General features: G+C 30.2%; 1 protein-coding gene across 2 annotated transcripts in view; it reads left to right on the plus strand.

Annotated features, from left to right (window-relative positions):
- The first annotated feature begins 9,963 nt into the window (after nucleotides 1-9,963).
- The window catches only part of LOC142331998 (acid ceramidase-like), a 37,188-nt gene continuing 21,465 nt past the window's right edge, over nucleotides 9,964-25,686 (plus strand). The window contains exons 1-4 of one of the 2 annotated variants that reach the window (XM_075378051.1): nucleotides 9,964-10,098; nucleotides 11,076-11,211; nucleotides 15,264-15,304; nucleotides 21,633-21,717. In XM_075378051.1, the coding sequence (XP_075234166.1) occupies nucleotides 11,095-11,211; nucleotides 15,264-15,304; nucleotides 21,633-21,717 (243 nt within the window). In that variant the 5' untranslated portion in view covers nucleotides 9,964-10,098; nucleotides 11,076-11,094. The remainder of the gene's footprint in view (nucleotides 10,099-11,075; nucleotides 11,212-15,263; nucleotides 15,305-21,632; nucleotides 21,718-25,686) is intronic. The other variant, XM_075378052.1, reaches the window with a different exon arrangement.

Here is a 25,686-nt window from a genome sequence, read left to right on the forward strand (position 1 = left end):
CTTGTGCAAATTAATGTGAACAAGAGGTAATCTTTAGTTAGTTATGATGTATCACTGATTCCAAATGTAGTACTGCTGCTTCTCTTCATTTCAAGTATGAAAATATCTTATTTGTTTTGAGAGGTTATGTGTATTGCTTACCTATTTTATTTTGGTTTCTTCTAGTGTAAGTGATCTTGTTATTTCGTTAATAAATTTAGAAAAGTAGCAATGTGGATTTAACTCCTAAGAAAAGAAGGAAGATAATAACTTCAATGAACATACTCATATGACTCAAAGACAGATAGCAACAGAGTGTAGTTAGTCTAGGTGTAGTAAATATGATAATAAGACAAAATCTTGAGATGGGTACAATCTCCAATGAAAAGCTCTCTATGAAAGAATATGTAAAACTGCTTTAAAAGATATTGATACTATTTTATGTAGAATAAGTAAAATTAAGCGTCAGAAAAAAATTTTTAAGTTACAAAAAGACTTAGAATCAGCTGGTTTGAAAATTCACATTCTACTGTATGCAGAAGACTTCCAGAAAGTGGTTGCAAGGCACGAAGGCCTGTAAGAAAACAACTTCTTGCAGATGCCATAAAGTAAAAAAGACTTCTTTGGGTAAAAAAATAAGAAAACTGGAGTGCTGAGACTTGGAGAAAAGTCCTTTTCTCTGATGAGAGTAATTTTCTAGTTCAGGGTATAAGCATGTCACATATGCAAAGAAGCGATGGTAAAAGAGTTTCACCAAAATGTATCAAACAAGTTTTAAATCATCTTTTAAAGAAGATGTTTCGTGGATGTTTCAGCTACTTTGGATCTAAAACTTTAACACACATCTCTGGGATGATGAACAGTGAAATGTACATACCATTATTGAAAATAGGGCTCTGCCAGAACTTCAAAAACTTGCAGATTTACTTGGAATCAAAAACACTTTTTTACAAGATTTGGCCCTTTGTCACTCATCAAAGAAATTTAAGCTTTTCATGTCTCAAAAAGGCATTCAGTATTTGGAATGGCCTGGAAATTCACCAGACCTGAACCCAATTGAAAGTTTATGGGCAATTGTGAAGAAAAGACTGAGAAAAATGGAGTGCACTACCAAAAAGAAGATGATTTATGCTGTGATAAAGGTGTGGGTTCATGATCAAGAAAAATGGGTTCATGTTCAAGAAGAATGTAAAAAACTTATAGATTCAATGCCTAAAAGAATTGAAATGGTTGTTAAAGAGTGAGGAGGATATATTAAATACTGTAGTAAACAATGTACACTCTTTGAAAGTAAGAAATTTGATTATTTTTGAAAATGTACTCTTGTTCACGTTTATTTATGCACAAGACTCCATACATATATAATATAAAATGCTTCGTTTTTTTTACAGGAAGGGGTATATTAATCTGTTGCTTTACATTATCTCTCATAATTTTTTTATGGCAATGACTTAGGTTAAACACTGGAGGTTCAAAAGAAACCAGTTGGAGTTACTTTCTCTGGGAGTAACAGTGTTACAATATAGTCAATGTGTTAACCAGAATAGAAGGATACTTCTATTCTGGTAACTTGTAAAACTGAATATTACAAGGGTTTACATGTTGCATGTAAAAACATATTCGATTAAAAAAAAAATCTGATGTGGAAACCACATGACTTACTTCCTTGTACGCCTATTAAATTACATATACACATTTTTTTATTAAATGAAAGTTACATAAAATTTCATTTCATTAAGAATTTTGATATTTTTTCATATTTATTTTTTTTTTTTTTGTTATTGAAATACTGTTTACTGTAAAACGTTTTTTACGATCAGAGGTTAATAATTATCAATAAATCAATATATTTAAATTTAAAAAAAAGTTAAAAAAATTGGAGATGGAGTAAAATCCATTTTTTTTGGATTTTGGGCTTTGTTAGACACCTTTGGTCCATTCGATTGCATTCAAAAGGGGAGGTGCACAAGTAAATGTTACAACAGTCCTAAATCCAAAACTTTAACATCCTACAGCTAATCATTTTTGAGTTATGCGAGATACATATGTATGTACAGACATCATGCCGAAACTAGTCAAAATGGATTCAGGGATGTTCAAAACGGATATTTCCATGAAATCTGTAAACCTAAATTTTTTGCAATCTCAATAGTTCCTTTACTTCGTACAAGGAATAAAAAGCATCTGGAAACCACTTCACTCTTCTTTTTCCTTAATATGCCCAGCATGTTATTCTTGGAATGGCCATGCCATTTTCAGAATAGATAATTACAAAAAATATTTAAATAAAAAGATCAGAAGAAATTAAAATTGACTGGTAGGAAATTATATACATTTTTTACTGAGATCTGAATGCCTTAAGTGTGTTGTTAAACATAATCAAGATCAAAACTCGTCTCAAATCTGTCAAAACTTTAAAATCTCTCATTTTTTACACAAAAGATTTTTGAATAGCACTTTTTAGTTGTTTAATTGTCAAAACTTTGAATAAATTAGCATTGTCATTTGTAACCAGAAGAAGAGAAGAGAAGTGTATATTCTTACTCAGGATAGGAAAATAATTTAAAAATTTGACAGTACACTAAAATTTACTATATGGAATTTGCATAATTCATGTTTGTAAATATTCATTTAAAATAAATTTAATTACCTGGACATTAAAAACAGACCAACAAACTATCAGTATATTTGATTAAAAAAAAAATATTTAGAAGACTGCTTTTTTTATGCTTTAGTTAAGTTATAACTTACGTTGCCTCTTCACAAACGACAAAATAATACTACTGTGTGCTGCTGTGAAATTCCTTAAAACAGTTCATTGATTTAAAATTATTTATGTTCTTAATTTCAAAATCTTTCTTCCTTAAGAAAGCAATACCCCATATTGACATTGTAAGTGAAAATAAAATATTTAAATTATCTTAGACAATCCTAGAGCTTCAAGTTTGTGATTATCATGTGATTAGCCCCTTAAAGAAGTTTCAGACAAAAACTTCATTTTTTTTCATACTGTTCCTCTCAACTTTGATGAAACGGGGATAAAAAATGTAAGAACTCTGTAACAAAAATGTATTAAACTTTGTTTAATACATTTACTTATCGATTTGGTAAACTGAATTTGATAAACCAAAAAATAAGTTTTTTGCAAGAGGGTGCCATTGAACTACTGACAGGCATGTCCTTGAATTTTGTTAGTACTAATTTAAGTGAAGATAAAATTAAAGATTACATAATTTAAAATGCGACTGTACCTAAACCAGTTTAATGTTATCAAACACAAATTGGTATAATAGCCTAATTTGATTAATTCTTTCATGAAATGCTTCATTCCAAGGAAGATATTCTAAGTGATCAAAAGATCAAATTTTAATATAGATAGATGTGATGATAATAGATTTAATATAGATGATAGATGATAGATTTAATATAGTAAGATAATTGCAGTAAGGTGTTTGTTATAAAGTGCTATGCAGTGATCCCCTCTATTTTCTGTAGGGCAGTTGGCAAGTCATTGATCATCATGTTGAAAGTGGCTGGGCTCTATACAGCTCTCTGAGGTACACCAACATTTTGTTTCCTTAAATCCGATAATGTACCGTTGACCATCATAGCACAGATCCATTGGTTGATAAAAAAGTAAATCCAACTTAAAACAAGCAGAAAAAAAATCAGACTTAAATATTCAACTTATAACATTTCCCCTATAACTTTTCATATAAGTTGCATTCTCCAGTTACTCATAGGCACCTTTGAAATCCAGAAAAACTGCCAGAGTCATTTCAGATTTATCCAGATAATCCTTAATTTCGTGGAAAACCATAAAAGTTGCGTGGTCAATCGATATTTCCTGAAGCCTGCCTGCTCCTGGCAAATAATATTCATTCTCTCCAGGAAATAGGTTACCCAACCATTCACCATTTTCCCCATAACTTTAATCAAAACACTGGTCAGAGAAATTGGGGGGGGGGGGGGAAGCTGGAGAGAGAGTCAGAAGATTTTTTGGGTTTCAGAATTGATATTATTATTGTCTTCCTCTAGGATGCTGGGACATCTCATTTCCGTATTTGATTAAATAGTGATGCTGTAGTAGCATTTGCAGTGTAAACGGCCCAGGGTTTTTGAGGAATTTTTCTACTATCATATTGCAACTGACGCCTTTTTGTTCTTCAGGGAGCGGGCGGTTCTTTCAACCTCCTACACGGTGAACTCATCAATGAAGATGTCTTGACATTTGTCGTTCCAGCCTCTAACATTTATTGATTTATATATTTCTCCTGCCTCTTAGATTCTTTTGGCAACTGTGCCTAGTACAGTTTTAATACCAATGCTTGTGACTGTAAATACCTCAACCATCGACTAAATAACAAGTCAATACAATACTAAACTCTTACTTCAAAATGTGTTATACATAACAATGAAATTCAACCTACATCCTATCACCTACTACAGAGCAGTCTTCAAGTATGAAGACTGCTCTTGCCAAGACAGTGCCACACGTCACGGCTGCATGGACTACTATGTCCTTGGCAGCGCAGTCACCCCCTCTGCTGACTGGTTCCGCCATCTGATTTTAACAGTCACTACTTTTGAATAAACTGAGGCTCATTGCCAAAACGCCTACCCCCGGCCAATCAAATGTCTCAGCTAAAACCCCACCTACCCAGGATCCTACTCCATTTAAACACCTTCAGCCAATCTACGTAATCCAAGGAAAGAGAGGAAACCAGCCACTATCGACCACTCCACATGGATCTTCCAATTAACTCGGAGATCCAGAAAGGAGTTCACTCTCTCAAGTTCCCTAAATGATCTGGTACGTTCAGCCTCGTACTGAGGACAGAATGGAGGACATTGGCCATCTTGTCGACCCCGCAATCCGGGCATAGACCTTTTTTTCTTTCTTATTTTAGCATCCTGAGACAACTGATCTTCTTACTTTTCCTGTTTACCTTCCGGTAATTACCATTTAGATAATACTCATACTTCAGAGGATAAATGAGGTTGATATGTATGAGTGTAAATTAAGTGTAGTCTTGTACATTTTCAGTGGGTTAAGATACAACTGATCTAAATCTACTAAATGAAACCTAGCCAATCTCTCCTGAAAAGCACCATGCCTGGAAAGGAATTGCGTAATATACTTATTTGGGGGAAATCCACCTAATCGCGTGCAAATCAGACACAATTGGAAATATGCCATGCAATAACTACCAACAGGGGAGTCATCCCACCTGGCCTGTCAAGATGTAAAACCCTGTTCTTCAATTTCCCGCATACATTCCAAAGTAAGAAGACCATACTGTTTGGAAATATAACGTTCTTTACGATCTATGTTAGCAATATCTATAGGCTTAATAATGCCAGCAATAACACAGACTGCCTCCCGTGACACATTCCTGTAACCACCGACAATAGCCAATAGAAGGAGATGCTGGGCTCTCAAAAGAATGCCCCTATGACACTTAAAGATCATGCGATGAGCCCAGACAGGCACAGCGTATAACATAATAACCTCACTTACACCCTTGTAGGGGATATGCATGGTACAGAAATTCAATCTCCTATCTGGATGGATAATTCTGCGAATTCCAAAAAAAGGCAGCAACAGCCTTCTTGGCAACATATTGAAGGTGTTTGTTGAATCAAAGATTCTCATCAAGGATTACACCAAAGTATTTCTGAACAGAAACATATCTAATGAGAAGACCGACCATTGAAACCCGTGCTCGGCATGAATTGGCCAGCCAACCCTTCAACAACATCATCGTGTTTTTTTCTGGACTAAAAATCATCTTATGCTGGAAACTCCACAACCTGAGAATCTAACATGTATGGGCAGCCGGAGTTTTACCTCATTGTGCGAGTCCCCTTCAGCCAGCAATAGGCCATCATCTGCATAAGCAATAATGTGGCAACCACTAAGCAACCTCAACCGTAAAATAAAATCGAACTCAATTATCCAAAGAAGGTGACTCAATACACCACCCTGTAGTCTTCCCTACTTCCGAGCTAACATCATGGAGTGAACATCAATGGAGACCAGAGTTAAACCTTAATTTGTTGTTGATCCACTACAGTGGAAGTACGAAGGTGTAATAGTGGCATTATATAGAAGCTGTACATAATTTGTTGACATAATATCTTGAATTGCCTTGCCAGCACCATTAGTGTCTTGGTATCCAATGGCGGGAAGATGTGCTTTGAAATCACAAAGTTTATAAATTATATTTATAAAATTGATATTCAGCAGGCTGTTTGGTGAGTTGTACAATCCATACATTCGAAAATACCCACAAATCCATTTGAATCATTTCACAAAGATTGATGTAATCCATACTTTTAATAATTTTAAACTCATTCACCAGTTCTCTTTGTACTCCAACTGGGGTGAGATGGGTTTCAATCTCAGTCATCTAATCCCCATTTTTTAAATACTCTTATTTTTTAAATAGCATTTTAATTTAGTTTTATGAACCATTGATATTTATCAAATTTATGCTGTTTTAATGATTAAACTGATCTGACCTCTTTTCGTGAAATATTTATTTCTTTAGAAATTAAAAACAAAAATGTTATCGTCATTTAAAAAGTTATCGTTTAACTGAGATCTGTATTTTGTCTTTAAAGCAGCCACTGCAGAAAATCTGGTTTTGCAAAGATAGGATGTTGAAAATGGTAATAGTATACGAAATGCTCATGTTTTCAGTGCAGAAAACTCATCATCCAACCCTGCCCAAAATTCAAAGAGGAATTTAATACTAAATTGTCTTTTGATTTCGCCACTTACCATGAAGTCTGTGAAGATTTCTTCTTCAGCACTTGAGCGCCCTTCGGGTGTATTTTGAAATGAATCCCTTACCCGCTCGTAACTTGCTACCAAGTTGTCGTCAACAAGAAAATACTTTTTTAAATTCTTTGTCAGCATGACTAAATGATTTGCAATGGTTACAAAAACAACTTTCTCATGTTTTTCTTCAACCTTGTAAATTTTAACACATTCATCCACATTTGCAAACATTTCTAGGTTTCTTTGCTTTAAATTCTGGTCCACAATTCCAGTTTTATACAAAAAGCATTAACTTTATCACTTGTATCCATCATATGTGTATTTGCTCCTTGGAATTGAAACTTCAAGGTTTTTTAATGTCTTGAACATGTCAACCAAGTAGCTCAATTCCATCACAAATAAACCATCTCGAGACTTCTCAGCTTCTGGTTGGTTTTCTCCTTCTAGAAAAATCGTGATTTCTTCTTGTAATTCATAAACACATTACAAAAATTTCCCACATGATAATTATCTTACCTTGCAATAAAATAGTAATGCTGAATGTACTGCACCCCTGTCTTTACAAAGTACAGTGAAGATTAGTAGCAGTACAAAGTGAATCAAAGATTCTTGATTTTAGGTGTCTCATTTTTATATAATTTATTTTGGTTACAACTAATGGTGTTACGTACTATGTTTGTAACCAACCATCATTAGTACAATATTCAGATCAGGACTCATTTCTTTGGAAGCCAGAGCTTGTCTGTGGATCATGCAATGTATCCAGACACGTGGTGATTTTTGTTTCACAAGTGCTTGTATACTTTGGAATCTTCCAGACATTGAACAAGAATCATTGGTGCATATTCTGACGCAATTTTTCCACTCTATGTTTGTCTCGTTTATAAAATCATTTAAGATAGCAAATAATGTGAGTGCTGTCCCTTTGAGTTCTATTGGTTTGCAGAAAAAATTTTCTTCTACTGCTGACATACCATCACAAAATAGAACATAGACAATGAAATAAGCATCTTTTTTGCTGTCTGTTGCCTCATCAAGATGAATTGAAAACGATTTGTCATGCAACTTCCCAAAAAGCTGATGCTGTACATCTTCAGCTATATCACTAATTTGACAAGCAACAATATCATTTGATAGAGGTATGGACTGCAACTGTTTGGCAAGTTTATCTCTAAACAAAGTTTCTACAATCTCAATTGCAGCTGCCAAAATAAGCTCTTCACCACTGTTGTGAGGCTTTTTACATCTGACTATTTTATATGAAACTTTGTAAGAGGCAAGTAAAGCTTTTTCATTCACAAACATTATTTAAAAATGATGTTTTTTTCATATGATTTTGATTTTAATTCAAAGAATTATCAGGGTTTGTTAACGTACTCACTATGAAGTGTTTCCAAACGTCGTTTAAGTTTATTAGGTTTCATGCTGTCTGCTGCCAAAATTTTTGAGCAAATGACAAACTGGGTCCTTAATTCTTCACTTACTTCATAGTGGTAAACCCAAAATTTAAGTATTCTTCATATTATTTTGGGAACCACGCTTCTGTGAATTTGTTGATGCTTCACTATCAAATCGTTTCACTGTAAAATCGTCGGAGGCGATTTTTGGACCTACACTTAATCATTTACTTAATTCAATTCAATTTAACTTGGTTTGAATTAAGGAAATGTGGTTGGATGGATTACTCTGAGGCGTTGCGCCCCAGAGCTATGGATTAGGATTTACTAGTCTGAGCGCGATATACCTCTATTAAGGATTAGATGTCTGCCCGCCGTAAGGGCAGGCAGGAGAGATATACATAACGCAGGTTGTTTTTCGAGCGGCCGTGCGCCGGGGTGGTGACAATTTTGAATAAGACGCCCCCCTATTATATATAAATTTGGGCGTGATGCAGATGCTGGTCTAGCCCTAGAAAATATAATGGTCCGCGGAGGGTTTGGGGGTTCTGGTGGTGTGTGGCCAAACACGCTTTCTTCTAGCTGTCCTTGGAGTTCTTGGTGATTCACCTGAAAAAGAAAAGCCCAAGCACACAGCGGATTGAACTGTTGAAGGGGTGAGAAAGATTGCTCATTCATCACCGTGGAATGTGGGGGTGACGGGTTAAGGCAGTTGTGCTGCCGGAAGGGTATGGAAGTGGGCGCGGAATTTGGTAGCGTGTCCGCCAGTCTTCCTTTGGTGGGACCTCACTGCGAAGCCGTAGACCTTGCCTAACTCTTCTCTTGAGTAACCTCTAAGTCACCGCTTTGCTTGTAGTTCTAAAAAGAACTAAGCGGGCGAGAAGGCAGGTTCCTTCTTTCAGCGGTAATTCTTCCTTCATCGTCTTCTTCCTCTGCTAATGGCTGGAATCGAACGAGGTGCAGCATTTATAACGTTTGCACAGACGTTCCAGAATGTAAGAGACAAATCGGAACTTCTCGCTAAGCTGCGAGAATGTCCGATATGGTTGACGTAAAACAGAGAACAATAGAGTGACATCGATTCTGGTTTTGTCAGTACAGCGGTCGGTGTTGCCAAATATCATTAAATTTACTTTTCTTGGTAATTTTTAAGGTTTGTAATTAATTAAGATCGTAGTATAGCTTCAGCGTCAAAATACATTAATATTGTATACATTGTTATTGTTTTAGTATGGGTGTGGTGATGAAAATTGGGTCGCAAATACTGAAAGGTTGAGAAACGCTGCAATAAGATACATCGATAAGGCACGTTTTTAACGTCACAGCTTCCTATTGAAACAACTGAACTAGTTCATTGATTCTGATTCTGCCATATCCACTGTACTAACACATTAGAGAAATGCCTAGCAAATATTATGGTCATTTAAAGTATGGTGAAGATTATCAATGTTTGTATTCGTCTTATTTTTCCGTAATGAATGATTTTTTCCATGTAATCGGAATATGTTAAACATTAGTTGAAATACTAAGACATTATATTTATTTTTCAATTATGTGTGAGGTAAATTAGAAGCAAATTAATTATTATTTACGTAACAATCATCTAAACTAAACGAACAGACATTTTATTAGAATATTTTTCATAGTATTTATTAAGTATTAAGATTTTAAAGAGATTCTAATTAAGAACACATGAACGAATATTATTATACTTTTGGCTACATTTTCAAAATTACCACTACGAGCGCTCCTTAAGGTTTTTCTTTACGTCTTTTCGTATACCTCCGGATCAGATGAGTAATTACGATCTAAGTAGTGCAGTACATGTGATTACTAATTTGACGTATATGAGCGGTGTTGTTCGGAGAGGGTTTATTAGTAATCTTGCTTAAGATAGGATAACTTCTCAAAACCTTTGTTTAACGAATTGATCGGGTAAATATATATATATAATAATTAACATTGTGCCTAAGATGTGGTGTTTGTAGAATATTATACCTGATTATAACCTATTTATTGTTTTCTAATTTATGTTCCCTATTTAACTTTTAACGGATTTTTTTTTTGTTCTGGTACCTTTTTTTTTATTCTGGGTGGATGATGGAAGTTTTTTAATGTAATTACACTTACGAGATTGATCTTAAACTTGTAAAATGTTTTATAAATGACGACAATGTTCAAAAACAGTAAATTACATAAAAAAGAATTGCAATTGATTCAGGAAAAATAAATCTTTAAGTTACACCGCTAATTTGTATAAAATATCAATTTGGATTCTCTGTAAAAATTTTAATATTATAACTTTTTGGACTTACTGTAAATATTAGATTATTTTAGCAAAATCTCATCCTTGATTTTAATATTGCCTATGCTTTTATTTAATTTTAAGACTGTTTATTTCTTATCTATAGTCTACAATCTTTTTTAGTTAGATTATTGCTGTAATATTTATGTAGCCTGCAAAAGAATTTTATTATTGGAAATTTTGGAATTGATAATTTTACCTTTTGATATAAAATACTTTTATTGAAAAAGGTGTCATGTCATAAGGGAATAATTTAGTTTCACAAGTAGAGTTCTTTATTACTCTGTTGAAGATATTAATTTTCCCATATCTTTTAATAATTTTACCGATAATGACTTGAAATTAATTTTTTTAGTGGATTTATTCTCCAAATAAGTTTAACACTTTATAGGAATACTATTTGTAATATATATTAAAAATGCTGTTTCCACAAAAAATATGAAAGGTAAAGACTACTATTTGGCTACTTAATTATGCACATTTTTTTTTAAGTTTGCGTGTAGTACTGAAAGACTGTTGGTTGAGATTAAGAAAATGGTTTTAAAGAATTTTGATAATAATAATTTTAATTTAAACAATTCCAGTAATTTTTTTATTGTGGTTGTAGGAGTCTTTCACAATTAACTATGATTCTTTTCTATATGCATCTGCTACTTGGATGTTTTATCAACTATACTTTGTCAGACACAGAAGAAGGATCTAGCATTGTTAATGGATTAATTAATAATCCATATCCTCCTTCAGTAAGTATGATTATTTTTGGTTTGAATGTTTTTCTGTTTATTTAGTTTTATCATTTTATAGAATATTTGGCAGTTATACTTACCAATTTTGTGGTCATTATCAGAATAGCCAAATAGAAATCCAAAGTTGCAAAAACCTATTGTGATTTATTCACCATATAAGCTTGAAGCTGTAATTGAAAATATAAAATTAGCTTTTAGGGAGTGTGAACAAATTCTAGTATTACAATTCAAACGTGGAATCTTTTCTTCATCATGAGGGCATTTTAACCCCTTTGTGGAATGTAAAAAATAATCATCAGGTTGTGTTTTTCAATTTAATTTTTTACTGTGTAAAACTATTCTGAACATGCATTTTAACAAATTTATTATATTACATAGTCTCAGTGGAAAAAGAGTTATAAATTAATTAAGAATTTTTGTTAAAATAGAGGAAATTCTCAACCGTCTGATTGAAAAGAGCACAATTGCTTTACATTACTATTCACCGACTATTTTAGTTAATTTATCTGGTATCAAAAATTATAATATCTGTGTAATAATACATTTGTATAAAGTAAATTTATGGTTTTCTAACAGATGACCAAAATTCTAACCAATTTTAATAGAAATTCTTCATTCTCATTTTAACTTTTTTCCACCCTGTTGAAATTATTAAACCTTCTTTGATGAACAGCCCTTAGGCTGGTTGGAAGCAGCTTTCCACCCTTTTCGCTTATCAGCCTTTCTCTTTAGCTCCCAGTAAGTATCACAGTTCATATTATCCATTATCTATTTTATGAACTCCAACCAAGGCCTTCCCCAAAAATGTCTCCCTTCCATCTGTCCTTTATCACCCTCTTAACCAGACCCTGGTGCCTAAGAATGTGTCCTAGTAGTTAAGCTCTTCTTTTTAATTGTTTCAAAAACTTCCCTCTTCGTTAACTCTCTTGAATACCTCTTTGTTTGACTCTTTTTCCATCCACCTTATCTTCATCATTCTTCTGTTATACAGTACTTCAATAGTTAAAAGTCTCCTCTTTTCCTTTCATCCAATTGTCCACGACATGCTCCCATACAATGCAATACTTCACACAAATGTTCTCACTAATTGTTTTCTCAATTCAAAGGCTTATGTTTGCTGTAGAAAGGTTTTTATTTTTGTTAAAGGCGTTCTTTGTCTGGTGTATTGTACTCACTATTTTGTTGTTGCTTCTTCCATAATCTGTTATTTTACATCCCAAATATTTAAACTCTTCCACTTCCTGGTTAGTCTCACCTCTCAGTTTTATTGTTGTTCTATTTGTCCTGTCCTGTTCTTAGTGCATACCAGTATTTTGGCTTTATGCCTGTTAATACACATGTGAAATTTTTCTTTCAGTACCATATCCATAACAGTTAAATTCATTGCAAGTCTTCTTTGCTTTCTGCAATTACAGCTATTTCATCTGCAAATCTTAACCCATTTCATTCTGATAAATATTTTAAATAATTCTTCATTCCCTGTAGCTAATACCTATCTGATTCAATAGGTGGAACAAAATGTTCCAATTTACACTATCAAATGCTTTTTCCAGGTCTACAAACGATATGAAAGTAGTTTTACCTTCTTCAGTTGTTTCTCTACTACTTGCCGTAGTGCTAAAATTGCTTCTCTACCTATACCCTTTCTAAATCCAAGTTGGCCTTCTGTTAGCAGCCCTCTGTTAAACTTTATGTGCTCAATAATGTTGTTTAAAAAAATAAAACGACTAGATGAAAAAAAGTATTCTACATATGATAGTTAAAGTAGGAAATTTTTTAAAATTGATCTGAAAAATATATCTGTTATCCTCCTCTCTTTATTTTGCGAATATTTCTGGCAGAAAATTGCACTAGCAGTTCAGGAAAACTTTTTTTTAAATTCATAAGTTGTTACTTTACATTTAAAGAAAATTAATAAAAAATGTGCAAATAAATAAATTTACAAAATAATTTGTAAATTGAAGTGTTAAATACAAATTAATGAAAGCTGAAACCAAGATAATAATATTAAAAAAAAACGTTGAATATTTACATATGAACATAAATATTTATTATGCGAGTCAAAAAGCAGAAATATCTTCCAGAATTAGAAGAATTGAAAATGATGCTGAATTGTAATTAGTACAATGGCGACAATAGCTGTACAACACTGCTCGATTAATTATTATCTACTAATGTAATTTTTTAAATAAATACCATTCTGAATATCAATATCCACCATACAATGTAATGAGACAAGTGCTTGCTAAAATGTAACATAATAATCATAATTACATCAACCTCTTGATGGGGTGCTATTTTAAACAGGCAGGAATGAACATAAACTTGAGTTATAAGTTTTATTAACACAGTCTTTTATAAGTGTAGCAATAAATATATTATAAATTGAGGTAATAACATTCGACAGACGGGGAAGAAGGATAACAGAGGATGACCATTATTTTCAAATAAAAAAGAGTGTATTTATAATGAAATGTTTTAAAATATTATATATATATTGAAAATTCAAAAGAAGCTTTGGCATCAGTACGGTGTTATTTTTGACTGAATAATCTCAAATTAATAGCAAAGTGTAAGCTGGAGCTTTATCTTAATGCAAATCCAAAAATTGTTTGCCCACATTTATGGTAGTTTTCTTTGGATTGCCTCATATAAACTGCTAAGTTTTACTGTTTGGTAACTTTACAATATTGTAAGAATTTATAATGATGACATCATTAAAATCAAAGGAAAAAAACAGTTCGAATTTAGTATCTTTTTCTCAGTCTTGGCTCTTAGGGAAACTTATTTGGGATGATTGGATCTTAATTTTGATATCATAACTGTACTCTTACATTTCATCACCTGTTATGATAACATTTGAATATTTCTGAGTCATCAGCGATGTTGGCTAACAATTGTTTTGTAATGTTGCTTTTGTTGAAAATTTTACAGTTTTGGAACTAATTTTGCCGCTACTCATATCAAACCCAAAAATGTCTGTTAAAATTGTTTAATATGAGCCATAACAGATTCCCATTCTTCAGGAACTTCTCTAGTAGTGATTTGATGATTATTGATCACAATATCCTTTATTTTGTTGATATTTTCATTGATTGATGATGTGTTAGGACAACCACACTTGTTGTTTTATTGTCTTCGCAGCCTTCTAAAAACTATCTTTACCACTCTTAGATCCATGCCTAAAGCCTTCTCTAGCATCTTTACTACTTCATTGCGTTTCATTCCATTTTTAAAGCAAAGTCTATGCAAATCTTTGTTCCATTAATTTCAATTTAAATAAATTGCCATTCATGATAAATAAGTCCTAATTAGTCAGCTACCAGATTTGAATTATTTATTTAATATCTTTATTTTCTTACGTGTACGTTTGAATCTGTTCAACTAGTGGACAATAAATGAGTAACCCCTCCCCCATGGCCACTGAAATGAGGATAACATGATGTATGACATGTAAATGAGGTCTAGTCTTGTACAGACTCGGGCCATTCCTGAGACATGTGTGACCACCAAAGTACACTGATATCCACAGTCTGGTATTCAAATCTGTATAAAAGGAACTAACTTTTACTACAGATTACAACACACATTAAGAAAACAAAAGAAATTGTATCTAGTATGGCTGAAAATATTGATATGCATTATAGTAGTGCTGCCATCACTTGGAGAAAAGTCAAATTTAATCAAAAAGACATAGCTCACAAAATTACAAAATTCTCTTTATTTTTTATTTCACCTTGTATGCAGTGAATTATGATCTTTTAAAAATAAAACAATGTTTGAGACTATTACTATGTGTATAAAAGTTTAGTTATGGCGATTATTAAATCAATGATTGGTTGTATTTTGTCATCTATTAGAATAGATTGTTGGATATTCACCATTCCAGATTATTATTACTGTTATTGCTCTTGATTTAATACAAATGCAGTAAATGGTGAAGATTGGGTTCTGTTATATTATTTTATAAATCATAAATTCTAGCAATATAATTTACTAAAATTTAACTACAACCATTAATTTTGTTAATTTTGTTTTTTTTTTTTTAGTTTATGGGATGTGCTAACAATACATATCCACCAGATCTACAGTAAGTTTTTCCTGTAATTTATTATTTTTTATTCTTCTAATAATTAATTTTCAAAAATAAACCTCCTGTACAAGAAAAATTATTGGATTTTTATAATTAAGAAAAAGATTTCTGTAATTTAAAAATATACGCAAAATCCTGTAAAATGATATACCAACATTTGCTTATAATATATTATTCATAGTTAACCCTCTTCACAAAACTGTAAAATGAATGAGATAGCTAAAAACACCTATATTAGAAAATGATATGGTTTACTCCTTTCATAATTGCTGTATGACATATCCATATTTACTATATGAAGTCTGGTATAGCTACTTACATATGAGAGTACCATTTCTGGTTCAACATGTCAGTGCTTGTCTATATTTCTGAGTAAATATAATGTGTATTAATTTTATTTTGAAAATGAATAATGTTTGTATGCATAGTTTTTACCAATTTATTAAAATATCATGTAGATAAAGCTCTGTTATGCATTAGAAGATGAGTTTTAAAAAAAAAATTGAATTACATAGTTTTATTACTAGAAAAGAAATTTTGTTCGAAAATAAATAGGACTAAAACAAAGTTAATGAAGTGTGATAGAAAAATATGACTAATGAAAAATTAAGTTTTAAGATTGGGGAACACTTGACAGACAAAGTTAAGAATATTTTTGTGAAGTTTAATAGACTGAAACAAGGAAAAAAAGAAAGGAAAAGAATAGATGCCTTTGGAGTAAGGATAACTTGAAGATTCTGTAAGGTAGGTGGTGGACAAGTAGGTAGATGGTAATTTTTTTTCTAAATTAAGAGATTTTAAGATGAATTAGAGGTAGAGAGAAGTTTGTGGCATTCTTTAAATGGCGAACTAGACTAACAGTGTGCGCCTTGTCTTATGGAACACCTGTTTAGAATTAGATATTAAAGACAAATGTAGAAGGTGAAATCTATCAAGGAAATAAAAGGCTAAAAATGATAATTGAGTGGTAAGATGCAAGTGTGTTGAAAAAAAAATTGTAATACGTATGTACAATACTTTTAACGATAAAGTTCTTTCTTAGTAAGCTAATATATGTTGAAACACTTTGAGTTGATTTTATCAAGATAATACAATATAGTCATGCTTTTAATGGCTCAGTGATAGATGATAACACATTTTCAACAAAATCTACCTGTTATTTTGATATTTTTTCAAAATGAATTATTAAAACCAGTTAACTCAATTTTATTTTCTACATATTAATTTTGATAAAAAAAAAACATGTTGATATGACATGAATTATTAGTCTGTTTTTTTTTTTTGGTTTTTTTTATCTAAAATACTTAAAACTGCAATTAAAATTATAAAAAAATGACTCCAACTTGTTCAGTAAAGTGTCCGTTTTAAACTGATATTACTATTTATAAATTTTGTATTTGCTGAAATTTATAAAAAAGCGTATGAAATGTACATACATAAATGTAAAATCACAACTTTTGTATCAGTTTTCTTTTGATATCATTGTGATAAAAAAAAAATCTTTTAGTTTACCTTGTTTTTCAAAAATGATAAAGTTTGTTGAATGAGAATTGTATAAAGAGATCTTTATCAGTTGCATATGACTGAAAAATAACAAGTATGCATAAAGCATCTATATTTTAACAAGCAATGAGAATATTAACTATGTATTTATTTAGCCTATATACTAATAACAGTTGTTTTTCTTAGAGTTATCTTTAAGTTGCACATTATGGCAAATTTGAATAGATATAGGAAACCCAGGATTAAAATCAATTCTCTTATTACTGATAAGGGCCTTTTATATTACCTATCAAATATTCTCTGTTATTACATTAGAAAGCAGGTTAATTGTTTTCTTGTATTTGATATAAATTATCTACTTTGGTCAGATTTTCTACAATAAAACTTTAAAATAAATTTTAATTCTGTTGTTTTTTTAAATATCATGTAAAGTTTTCATATCTTAAGTTTTACTGTAAAAGAATGTTATATAAATTATTTAATATTAAATGTCACTGATGTAACATAGATTTAATTTCTTAACATGTGATAAATGAATTTATGTCTATTATAAAGATCATACATTTTTCTGAAGGATGTGATGTTTTCAATTATGTATATTGTAACAAAGTATTTACAAATAATAACATAATATTAAAATTATAAAGAGAAATTTTCAAAATAACTCCAAAATTTTTATCATGAAAACCTAAACAGTATTAGTTTTCTATTTGTTGTTAAACAATTATGTAATCTTTTAAATTGGATTAGAAATGAACTAAAATTATCTTGTAAATGATCCTAAAGAGTAAATAATGAGAATTTATAAAGTGGTTTTGGTAAGCCCTGAAACGTACTTGTGCCATAATCATTTGTGTTTTACTTCTCTAGAGCTACACTTGGACTTATGTTATAAGTCTTGCAAACATGTATAATAACAACTCTCTTGTGCTGATACTATTTTATATATTTTATTAATTTTTCTTTACCAGTAGGCAGTATATTTAGATATTCATTTAAAAAAAAGAGTTATGATTAGATGATGATTCATTGATACAGATTGATTTGTGATAAATTGATTTATTTGTGATAAATATTTTATTTTTGTCATCTCTTACAATATAACATAGATGTCCATTAAATTATTGAAATGTAAACTTATTTAATAGCTGTATTTAGATTTTTTTAATGTTCTAGTTTTATTATTTTTATGTATTTTCTACCAGAATAATAATAATTGCTAGAATAATGGTAATAGTGAATATAATGCGGTTACTATAGTGAATGTAATATCTGAAGATGGGTACATAGTACACTATAGCATCCCCTCCACTGCTTTTAACATCATTCAGTAACTTCTCCACACACTAGCAGCCAAAGTAATGTATTCCAAAAGTGACATCAATTAATTTGCAATGACTTGCACCATGTCTAATTATGACATCGATATTATTGTAACAAAATATGTTCTCTTAATTTGTTATTACAAATAAAATTATGCCTAATATTTTTTTCAAGATGTAAATGAAGTAATTTATTTATTTATTGAACGTATATGTATTTTTTACTTTCCTATCTAGATAATGCTATAGCTCTAGAAGGAAAGGTATCGGTACAACTTGGGCATTTGTGATTTTCACCAAATCTTGGTGTTTTGACATTAAGAACCGAAAAAAACTGGATGGAAATTTTCTGAATGTTAATGTTTGTATGTCCGTGTGTGTGATCGGTGTTGGCCTCTAAATCCTTATAACTCAAGAACTACTGGACCGATTTTTACCAAAGTAACCCTCAGTATCTTAAGATTTCATCTAATTAAGATCATATTTTTCTTAGATACATTTGTTTACAATTAAAACATAATATTTTGAGAATTGCATCCCCTCTCCAAGACATACTCTAAACTTTAAAGCTTTTTTGTGATTGCTGTGATGGTTGTTTTTCATTGTGGGTTCTTCTGTTGTCATCTATATAAATTAATCTTTATTAAATTGAGAACCAAACCTCACCAAGCGGCCAGACCCAACCAACATGCATTTTTTAACATTTTTCTTTTTTATTGTAATCAAGACTGCTTTAAAAAAAAAATTATAAAATTGAACTTTGACTTCCACTTTGGGGTTCGTGCAAAAAGTAACAAATATGGTTGTGTGAGGTAATAATTTATATATTTTCAAGGGTGCTAAAAACGATTTTAAAATTTAATTGTTGAAATAGAAGCTTTTTTTTTAATAATACCAGATTTTAAATTTGCAGTTTTAACATCATGCCAATGTTATTATCTTGTAATTATAACATCGATTTCATATGTCATTAATAAATTAATTATATTTTATGTATTAATAATGACGAGGAAGTCCTACAACTGTGTTATCAGCTTTTTCAAGTATGTTAAATGAAGGTTTTTCTATAAATAAACACAACAATGATGTAATAAAAACATATATGAAATGAGTTATTTATTTATTATAGGCTATAATGTTATATTAATTTTTATTACATCTTAATTACAGTTGTAATTTTTATTACATATATATTAATTGATTATGATATTTAGTCATTTTTTAATTTCCTATTAAAAAAAAAACTAATAATCTTTTGAGCTTTGTAGGCCTACAAAACCACAAAAAAAATAAATATTAAATTATGCAAAAAAATACATAAATTAAGTATTAAAGAAACGTGAATAAAAGTAATATAATTATAATCATTATTAAATTATTTAAAAAAAATATGAATATTACAGAGCTATTAAGTTCATACTATAATAAATGCAAAATTAATTAATTAATTAAAATGTTAATTCATGCTATATTTTATAAACGTAAAATTTTTATTTTACGAAACATAAAATCATTTCACACAAAATAATTTATGTAGTAGCTCAAATAAATTAATACAGTAGAATAAATAAATAACAGATGAAATAAGTAATAATTAAACAACAAATTTAATTAAATAAATAATAGCAAAAATAAATGAATTTAGTGAAAAAAAATTATAATAAAAAAATAAAAAATAATAATAAGTACAAGACTCGTCTTACTTTTATGGCAAACAGTAGCCGTACAGAGGAGGCAACTATACAGGCGGCAGCTTGTAGGGAGGACACATATACTATAATGTTTTTCAATATTTGCTGTATAGAAGTTTTTTTTACCATCAGGAGCCTATAGGAAGGTATCTATTTCAGAAATAAAATTACTTTTATTTTTTAAATAACTCAACATATATTTATTGATGTTATATGTAAGTAACTTCTTTTTTTCTAGTCATGTCATTCCACAGAGAGAACATTACGATTTTCCCAATTAAAACATTTTTTAGGAATATGTAAAATTTACTCTTTATTACTTTTGTATAAAAAAATGTTTTCTCAAATAAATGCTTTCTCTAAAACATGGACCAGGATCAATTCAAAAATAAGACCAGAAAGTGTGAAAATAACAGTTTGTTCTTGTCCTGTCCACATGTCGGTCTGAATTCAGTAGAAATTTATTTTGTTTTTTCATTAAAAAAATGACTAATTATAAACATTCAGTAAATAGACAGTTAATGAGTAATTTTTTTTTTTAAATCTGGCAGGATTCATTCAATTGCAATCTAAAATTGATTCAATGGCTCATATCTGGAACAATATGTTTATACAATTATTTACAGGTAACCTTAAAATTCAGTCTCATGAGGTAGGTAAAGGATGTAATTTTATAGTGTATCTACAGTAAATTTTTTTATCCAGATAAGTAACAGTAGCCATAAAGTAAAAACACTAGATCATAATTTTCTAATTAATTGCAAGATTAAAGATTCCATTTTCACTTAAAGAATTTTTCCGTAAATGAAAATAAGATTCATTTTAATCTGAAATATGTGAATTTCAGAATACTTAGCCCCTTCTTAAAAATAGCAGTTAAAGTTATCCTTCATATGATCAAAAAAAATTTTATTTTGCACAGTTCTTAGCATTACACGACAACTACCACAAGGAAATGACTGTACTTTGTCACATTTTTTTGTGGAACAGTTTCTGAACAACATAATCTAAAGAATGACTTGTGTACAATATTTATAGAGTTTATCTTTAGAGTGTATATATACAGATTGTTCCCGCAGGAGACTCTGGAGTAACCCGCATACAATTGCTCATTCGGGAAGCATTGACTCTTCAAGTTCAGACCTGCCACTTGAAGCATCTGCTCTTGTGACTTTATTGTCAATAATAAACCAACTTTAAGTGGAAACTGGAGGTAGTTGTAAGCGCAGGGTAAAACTAAATGAATGTTCGCTGTACACTATTAAAGTTTTGCATCCTTAAAGTTACTTTTCTCAGTAAAAATATAAATATAAAAAAGGCAAAAAAGTGATCTTTTTTTGTAGAAAATTTAATTTGAAATATTGCAAGTGGTTTCCAAATTTGATTTGGTCATATTAAATTGAATATCAGCAAGATACACAATCTGGTCGTTACCATAAAATGGCCGCTATCTTGAAACGGTAAATAATTTTGAAATGGCAATGGTCGTTCTGTGTTCTTTTCAGGTATAAAACCTATGTTCATGCAAAATTCAGCTCAATTATTTGAGTAAATTTTGCATGAAAAAAAATAGATTCACATTAATCTCTTGATTTTTATATAATAGATTTTACAGAAATTTCAACCAGGTGTTCCCATTAATATACAGTAAAAGCATTAATTTTAGTAAATGTAAATACAGTTGTTTAATTTATTTGATAGCATAATTTGTGATATTATAATTTTTTTGTTAATTTAATATTATTGATCATTTTGCTATTTTCACTGATACTTAAAAAAATAGTTAGTGTAATTTACTTTTTATTACAGGCAACATATACCTACATATGAATTAGATTTAGACAAACCCCCAGAAGAAAGATGGGTACAACTAGTTAACGATAAAAACGCTGAAGTAAGTAACTATCTGTTTTACCATAAATTCAGTTTTTTTTAATCTTATTTTTTTATTATATTTTCATTTTCTGTTTCTTATCATATTGATTTTTGTTTCTGTTTAGTTTTCCTAAGATCTAATATGAATACATTTCGTGAAAAAATTTTTTTTTTTTTAAGTTACAGTATATATAAATTAATTGGTGGTTTATTTGGATTGGGTACATATTTTTATGATCGATAGGGTTCTTAAGGTAGTTGCTTAACACCCATTCAGGCTTTTACAGTCTGTTATTGCAACTGCAAATTAATACAAACAGGAAAAATCAAGTGATCTGAACTAAGGGTAGACCAAACCCTCGCAGTTTCTTAACCCTCTCAGTATGTAAATTGCATTGCAGTCACAATACAATTTATGAGGTTTTGTTTATTTGCAAATATCCAAGAGTGCCATCATTGATTTTAAAAAGTTCATATCAGTAACTAAATTTTGTTTTCTTACAATTATACTGCTTTAGAAGATATTTCTAAAATTCATACATCACCTAAAATTGTTACATTTACTTGAAGTAGTTGTTTAGAATTTGTTTATGCCATAAAAGTATATGCGTTAAATAATTACACATTTTACAGAAATTTTGAATATAAATTACTATACATTATATTTGAGAATACGAATAATATCAGGATACTTTTAATACATAGAAGAATGAGAATGAAAGATTGATATACGTAGCAAATACAGTGATTGTGAATCAGTTTGGTTGTTAATTGAGTGGGAAATATCCAAAATAATGGTAAACATTATCACAAAATATTAGAAGTTTTTCCATCTTTTTTTTAGGAAATTGACACATTTTACAAGGATGTATATGGGATCGCTATGCAATAGACCAAATTATTAATGTACTTCAGTCATTTTCGGATTCAGCTGACTATACTAACTCAAAATTTTTTAATTTAAATGTTTGTGAAAGTAACTGTTGAACTGTGATTTGACTTCTATGTTGTTAATAGAATATAAATGGGGAGAAAACAAATTATAACTAATAGATCTTAATTTCATAAAATTAAAATTTATTCGATTAATTTTGTAAAATTACGAAATGTTTTTGAAGAAAATTGGTTCATATTCTTTGGATTTTAATGTTTTTCCTCATAGAACTTTGTTGAAGATGACTCTTGATTTTAAAAAAAGAATAGCATAACCTACTTGAAAAGAGTTGATAGATGCGTGAAGGTCATATACTGATATTGCTTTCAACAGCTTTTAAACCCTCAACTTTTACCCTTTTTTTAGCCTTTATCCTTTTATCCTTTTTTTCCATTACAATCCTTTTTTTGTGCAACACAAATAAAATATACAATTTATAAATTATAAATTATATATATATATATATATATATATATATATAAATAATGCTTTAAAATGCAATTTAATTTTATTATTACTTTAATATAAGCTCTATACTTCTGTTAAGTTATTAAAATTATGATATAAATAATTATATATACTTACTTATAAATGTTATTTACATGAGGTCTGATCAAATAGTAACAAGAATCTTTAATTGCATGCATTGTATCTTGTCAGTTGAGTTAATCTTTTTCTGTATATTGGTAGTACTGTCGGTGATGTATGTGTTAATTTTCTGCCAGTTGCAACGCTTAATTTGTGTTTGGTAAGCAAAAAGCAAGACTTACTATACTGTGTTCTGTGATTTTTTTGTGTGGTGAAATGTCAGATCAAAGAATTTATCAGACTTCTTTATTTATCTGAAATTTTGCATTAAAAATGGAAATAAGTGTAGCAAAGCATTTAAAGTGTTAAAGAAGGCCTTTGGCAATGATGCTGTGTTACAAGCTTGAATTTATGAATGGTACAAACTCTTTCAGGAAGGGCAAAAAGACATCAAAGGAGACGCAAGGTCTGGTTCTCTTAGACACACAGACTTGATTTTCATCAATCATTGATGAAATTGTCGAAGAACTTAGGGAATGTGTTTGCTAATGCAGTATCACCATTAGAGAGATTACCAAAGAAATAGAAATTTCATATGACTAATGCAAAGCAGTTTTTACTAATGTCTTGAGCATGAGATGGATCGTAGCCAAATTTGTTCCAAAACTTTAAAGTTTTCAACAAATCCAGCATTGCAAAACCATTATTGCAACTTTCTCGAACATATCAAAACTGATGACTAAACATGGGTGTACGGGTATAACATTGAGATGAAGGTTCAATCATCCCATTGAAAGTTTTCTGAGGAGACAAGACCAAAAAAAGCACATCAAGTCTGGTCAAATGTGACGCCACTTCTGTTTTCTTCAGCTATAATAGAATTATTCATGTGAATCCCTACCGCAAGATTTTACAGTCAACAAGGGGTACTACCTACCTACAAATTGTATGCAATTTGTGTGAAATAATCTGGAGAAAATGACTCGGACTTTGGAAAGACAACTCATGGATTTTGCACCACAACAATGCATTGGCACACACTGCTTCACTTATCCAACAGTTCTTTGCAAAACATAATCCTGTAGTGATGGCGCAGCCATTTTATTTTCCAGTCATGACTCCCTGTGACTTCTTTTTATTTCCCAAACTGTAAAGGAACCAAGTAACAATGTTTTACAACAATAGATGAGTTAAAAGGGAAATTCCTAACCAAGATCAAGTCGATACTCAAAGATGCGTTTCATCAGTATTTTTCAAACTGGAAGCTATATTAGCATAAGTGCGTAATATCACAGTAGGACTGTTTTGAAGGGGGTGGGATAAACTTTGTAAATTGAGTAAATAATTTCAGAGAAAATACAAAATTCTTGTTAATTTTTTATCAAACCTTGTGCGTGCGTGTCTGTGTGTTAAAACACATATGCACACATGTATAAATAAATCATATTTTTAAACAAAGAGATTACCAAATAAAGAAAAAATAATTTATGAACATATTTAGATTTAGTTTTATATAACAGTAAAGTGCCTTCTAAGTTTCAAAAGACAAATCAAACGCATATTATAACAGAAAGATGAATTTATTTTAATTGCAGAAATATAAGAATGAAATTAATACATTAGAACTATAAAAGTTTTAGTTATTCAAAAAATTTAGATTTCATTTCTAAAAGTTTAATTTTTACTTAACTTTTTTATTTATTTTTTTTAATTTTTAATCACCTAAAAAAACTGTTTTTTTTTTAAACAAAAAAAACTGGTTTGTTAATCCTGAGATATAAGACCAAAAACAGTATGGCACACATATATACATACATCTGTATGTTTTTTTTTATCTAGATGAATTAGTTGGACCCTAAAATGTTAAGATTAGTAAAAAACACAATATCTATGGTAAAAATATATGCAAAAATCATAACTTGCTTTAACTTGACATATTTGATCAATTATCAGAACCATAATTTTTATGTAAATTTAGGACAGCAGATTTTAATCCTCAATTTTTCTTTTTTGAAATCTAAAGTGGTCTATTATTATCTTTTACGGTGATTAAGAGAAAGCTCCTTCTCATTTAATATATAGATTTACAAGATGAATTTTTTTAATTTAATTAACACTGAAATCTAATTTCCTTATGTGAGTATAGTTATAGGTACAATAAAATATGACTTTGATTTAGTTCAGGTTATTCTTAAAGTACTTGACATATAAATATGGGACTGAACCAGTCTCTTCATAAACATTACTGATTAAAATTAAATATAATATATAATTATTTTGTACGAGTTGACTAAATGCTTAGAACAGAAAAGTAATAAATCATTCATTACACAGATCTATTTATTATTGATAATAAGCAGCATAGTGGTGAAGTGACAAGAGGTCAAGGGGAATGACCTGAATTCTGAGGGTCGGTAAGATGGGGTTTAAGTTTGACATTTTATCACTGATTGGTTGGTTTCAAAATTACTGTAAATAATAAACTTTTATCACAAGAACCTAGTAATAACCTGAGAGAACGTAAGA

The sequence above is a fragment of the Lycorma delicatula genome, chromosome 11 (assembly GCF_047948215.1).
Source record: "Lycorma delicatula isolate Av1 chromosome 11, ASM4794821v1, whole genome shotgun sequence".
Taxonomy (NCBI): Eukaryota; Metazoa; Arthropoda; class Insecta; order Hemiptera; family Fulgoridae; genus Lycorma; species Lycorma delicatula.